The sequence below is a fragment of the Alosa sapidissima genome, chromosome 4 (genome assembly GCF_018492685.1).
Source record: "Alosa sapidissima isolate fAloSap1 chromosome 4, fAloSap1.pri, whole genome shotgun sequence".
NCBI lineage: Eukaryota > Metazoa > Chordata > Actinopteri > Clupeiformes > Clupeidae > Alosa > Alosa sapidissima.
The window spans coordinates 36,283,274-36,288,624 of NC_055960.1; the positions used below are offsets into that span (position 1 = coordinate 36,283,274).

General features: G+C 50.7%; 1 protein-coding gene across 1 annotated transcript in view; it reads right to left on the minus strand.

The window, feature by feature from the left end:
* The window catches only part of ptprga (protein tyrosine phosphatase receptor type Ga), a 181,845-nt gene that overhangs the window by 31,169 nt on the left and 145,325 nt on the right, over nucleotides 1-5,351 (minus strand). Inside the window, exons 10-11 of the mRNA XM_042090215.1 lie at nucleotides 5,084-5,348; nucleotides 1,400-1,532 (exon numbers count right to left, since the gene is read on the minus strand). Of these exons, the coding sequence (XP_041946149.1) occupies nucleotides 1,400-1,532; nucleotides 5,084-5,348 (398 nt within the window). The remainder of the gene's footprint in view (nucleotides 1-1,399; nucleotides 1,533-5,083; nucleotides 5,349-5,351) is intronic.

Genomic DNA, 5,351 nt, shown 5'->3' on the forward strand with positions numbered 1-5,351 from the left:
AATTATGAAACAATGTAAAGAATCCTATTTGGAATATTGGAAAGAAGAAACTACAAATCAAAGCAGATTACAATGCTATCTGCTCCTAAACCGAGAATATAAATTAGCAGAATATCTTAATACTGTCAGAGATAGAAACAGAGACTGACCCTTACGTGACCACAAATTGGAAATCGAAAAAGGAAGACTCATGAGGAAAAATCATGGCAACCAAAAGAAAACAGAATATGTGGTTACTGCATGACAGGTGAGGTCAAGACAGAGATGCACTTCCTCCTACAATGTACATCCTTCGATCAAACAAGAAACCTTTTCTTCAACAAATTTAGAAATTCCTATTATATTCCTAATTTAATGAACTTAATGACATATCAAAATTAAAGATACTATTAGGAGAAAAAGATAAAGCATATCTTGCTGTCCAGTATGTATCAACATGCCACAATCTGAGGGACAATGAGTGACCTATATCAACACATAAACACACACACAGACACACGCACAGACACACACACACACACACACACACACACTGCATTTTATTTTACTTTTACCTATTTATTTTATTCTTATGAAAATGTACTGACATGTATGTGTTCAGATTTATTGTATAACTGCTTTGGCAATATAAGTGAGCTTGTCATGCCAATAAAGCATTCTTGAATTTAATTTAATTGAGAGAGAGAGAGAGAGATAATAGCTTTGAAACACATAAACAAGGAAAGTGAAGTGAAAATAAACAGACAGCTGTGCAGTAAAACAATAGCAGAGTAAATGACCTAACCTTAGAGAAGGTGACTGAAGTGCTACCTCTCAGCACTAGCCGATCTCATTTCACAGAACCACCCGCACATCTCAGAGAATATCCCACTGTAACTACAGCCGAGGTGTGCAGGTGTACAATTGGCCAGGGCGGTCTCTCTGACACAAACGGCCCGAGCCGACTAGCCCCCTACGGCAGTTTTACTCAAGCACCTTCCATCATTTTACTCAGTGTGAGCGCACACACACACACACACACATATACACACACACACACACATATACATACACACACACACACACACACACACACACACACACACACACACACACACACACACACAGCAAGTGCAGCTTCCTTTTACACACACCTCCAGCACCCCTCTCTTGCTCTAAAATTGCAGAGGACCTTGATAAAATCCCCAGCACTACCTCGCGGTGCCAAACTGTAACAACCCCTCCACATCACAGCACTACCGCGGTGCCAAACCGTAACAACCCCTCCACATCACAGCACCCCAGCATTTGTTTACCAGCCACTGGGGGAACCTGGCGAGAGAGAAAGGTGTCTGGTGTTGTGTTTGTTGTTTGTTTGTTTGTTGTTTGTTTGTTTGTTGAGGGCGTTCTGGTGACTCACCTCCAGTAGACGAGCACGGCCAGCAGCAGAACCAGGCACATGGCGGTCAGCGCCGACACCACCACTAAGGGGATAATCCACTCCATCCTCCCCGACCCAGGCACCGCGGGCACGCTCGACACGCTGGTCTTCTCTGCAAGGCATGGAGGACGAGAGAGAGAGAGAGAGAGAGAGAGAGAGAGAGAGAGAGAGTGTGAAAACACAGCACAAGGGTAGGAAGGACAGACTGGAAGAAGTCAAGAAAAAGAGAGACATATTAAAAGAAAGAACGGAAGAAGAAAGACTATCTGTTGTAATGGCTGTCTGGGTAAGGTGTGTGTGTGTGTGTGTGTGTGTGTGTGTGTGTGTGTGTGTGTGTGCATGTCCTCGGTAGAGACCTACCATGTGGGCCAGACTGGGCTGGGGTCAGAATGCAAAATGAAAGTGGCGTCTGAATAGGCTCAGAAAAGCAAATTGAGAGTCGAAACGAGACAGACGCCGAGACGCTAGAAGAAAAGCGTGTCCTCGTCTCAGTTTGAGAGCTCAAAACTTTCTCCCCGAGTGACTGCACTAGCATCAGCGAGGCCCTCGTTGCATCATGTTTAGATCAGCCTTCTGGATCTGTGCAGCACACTGGCACTGTCTCAGTTCAGTTCACTTCCAGTGTGTGTGTGTGTGTGTGTGTGTGTGTGTGTGTGCCACTGTCTGTGTGGTTGTGCATGCCTGTGTGTCTGTCTATACATGTGTGTGTGTGTGCGTCTGTCTGTGTGGTTGTGTATGCCTGTTAGAGTGTGTGTCTGTCTGTACATGTGTGTGTGTGTGTGTGTGCATGTGTTAGTGCCAGCGCGCTCTGTTTGTGCTAAAACATTCCTCCTGCTGGCCTGTTCCGTGCCCCGGCCCCCTGTGCGCTTCAGACACACACTACACTGAGAAGCACGTGCTCCTCCTGATCACACGCCACAGCACCCAAAACTTAACCCTCGCCCTCCCCGAGCCCACCAGCGCCACTGGAACAGCCCTTACTCACCGTGGCGTAGCTGACCCAAGCTCAGTCCCGGCACAGCACGGCTCGCACTCCCGCCCCCCCCCCCGCCTATCTCCTCTCAGACCTGCTGAGTCACCCTGAATACCTCCGTCTACCCTGAAGCTGCTGAGTCATCGTAGAGCTGCGCCGAGAGACTCCGAGTTCAGTGCCCCCTCCCCCCCACCGGGCACTTTTCCCACAGAGCTGACCCGATTTTGGCACGTACCGGAGCCCCCGTCCCGCGTCTCGTTCCCGGAGCCCATGGCTGCGGTCGGTCGGCAGTCGGAGGCGGCGTGGTGCGGAGGTCCTCGCGGCCGTCCCCTCGCGCTGCCCGTGGCACGGCTGAGCGTGGCAGGAGAGCGCCACTGCGCTTCCGTCCTGCTGCACGTCTGCCAGCCAGGCGCATGCGAGGCCCGCCGGAAGTACAGTACACAAAACACACACTCACACACACACACACACACGCGTGTAGTCACTGAGCACGGAGCTGAGCTTCAGTCTCACTGATCTCCAGCGGCAGCTAAAATAAGAGCACAGGGCTTTTTTTTCCCCTGCAGCTGCGTCTCTGCTCTGTACTCATCTCACTGGACAAGAAAGTAGGCCAGCGTGATGCCTCAGAAGAGAATGAAGGGGACAGAGAGAGAGAGGGAGGGAGGGAGAGAGAGAGAGAGAGAGAGAGAGAGGGAGGAGGGAGAGAGGGAGGGAGAGAGGGAGAGAGAGGGGGACAGAGTGGGGAAGAGAGAGAACAGCGACTCGGAGAGAGGCAGGGGAAGAAAAGGAACAAACAGTAAACAGAAGTAGGGAGGGAAGAACTGAGCAGCAGCGTGGAGAGAGAGAGAGAGAGAGAGAGAGAGAGAGAGAGAGAGAGAGAGAGAGAGAGAGAGGGAGAGAGAGAGTGAAGCAAAGAAAAAGAGAATGGGGAATGGAGAATGATGAAAAGCAGGAGAGAATGCAGAACTCACATGACGGTGGCAAGGTGGGAGGCACACATGAAAGAAATGTATAGAAACATATAGGAGAGAGAGGAGAGAGAGAGAGAGAGAGAGAGAGAGAGAGAGAGAGAGAGAGAGAGAGAGAGAGAGAGAAATCTAACTTGAGACTTGCTGCACTTGTTCCAGTACTTTTCCATCATGTGTACTTATGCCTCAGACGCGGTTTTCCAAAGCTTAGCTTCCAAAGCTTGTGTACGGTTCCAAAGGCATATGTGATAAGCACACTACATTAAACCTATATGCATGTGCATCTACTGCATGCTGTAGGCATCTACACTTTCAGACACCTGGATAGCACATACTGTACACTGATATAGATACACTGTACATATAGACTTATGGAGATCTACACGACAGACCTTGAATACAAAATAATCAGCCATTTGCAATTATGAGATGCACTCTGAAATGCATTCATGTTTATAGTGCCCGTCTCCCAGTCTGGGCCAGAGCTCTGAGGGAATCTGCAGCCTGACCCCAGGTATACAGTTATGAATGACAGTGCACACACACACACACACACACACCACACAACACACACACTTGACCACTACCCTATACCACTCTATGTCATCAGCCTCAGAGAGAATACCATCCGCTGCACAAGCGGCCATTTATAATCACTGGGCAATCACTGGGCAGACTGATTAGCTTGTGTCGATATGGCAGCAGTGCAGGATGGATGGCCTAATGCTAATGCTACCACACCCCCCCCCCCCCCCCCCACACACACACACACACAGAGACGACGGTATTCAGCCCGTTATGAAGGCCGCTTATTGATCTGACAGCTATGGCTTGATTATCTGTGATGGTGGTCTTTGAGAGCGTGATGCAGCAGAGCGCGTGTGTGTCTGCTATGTGTGTGTGTGTGTGTGTGTGTGTGTGTGTGTGTGTGTGAGAGAGAGAGAGAGAGAGAGAGACAGAGAGTGAGTGAGTGAGTGAGTGAGTGCTATATGTGTGTGTGTGTGTGTGTGTGTGTGTGTGTGTGTGTGTGTGTGTGTGTGTGTGAGAGAGAGAGAGAGAGAGAGAGGAGAGAGAGAGAGAGTGAGTGAGTGCTATATGTGTGTGTGTGTAAGAGAGAGAGAGTGAGTGAGTGAGTGATATATGTGTGTGTGTGAGAGAGAGAGAGAGACAGAGAGAGAGAGAGAGTGAGTGAGTGAGTGAGTGAGTGCTATATGTGTGTGTGTGTGTGTGTGTGTGTGTGTGTGTGTGTGTGTGTGTGTGTGTGTGTGTGTGTGTGTGTGTAGGTTTGCAGGGTGCCTGGAGTGGCAGAGTGGGAGGTAATTATCGCATGCTGCGGTGATAACAGGCAATCAGCCGCTGCGTTCTGCAGGGCCTCCCATGAGTAGGCAGCGCGCGGGGCCACTGGGGTGTGGGCAGATGGCCTAGCCTAGCGCAGCGGTGGCGGCTTCGCCTGCGAGCGCCGGACAAATTGAACCTGGGAGCAGCAGCTCAGAATAGAGCCAGGAAGCTACAGTGTGTCAGGGCAACACAGAGAGGATGTGACACGGAGGAAATGACAACACTGTATCTTTCACCGTCAGTAAATAACTGCAACTCTCGGAATGTTCAAGTTGTATTCCCATATGCATTGCTGGTGGCTGTTGTGTATGTATGTGTATGTGTGTGTGTGTGTGTGTGTGTGTGTGTGTGTGTGTGTGTGTGTGTGTGCTCAGCTCAGGTCACCTGGGTGGATGGCGAATGGCCAGGTCTTCCCGTCCACTGTAGGCCTGCCATTTGGAGAGGGCAGTTCGGGACGCGGCAGACCCTCCATGTGTGTGTCGTTCCTGGGCTCGCTGGTCGGCGTGGCAACGTCTTCGTCCGTGGGGGCCCGGCTCTGCGTCTCCGCCCAGTCCTCCGCGCCACCAGGGGGAGCCGTGCCGTTTTCTCTGCCCCCTCCCCTCGCTCCTTTCTCCTTGGCGGTGGAGTCCGGCGCGGCCGTGGGAGGCTCCTG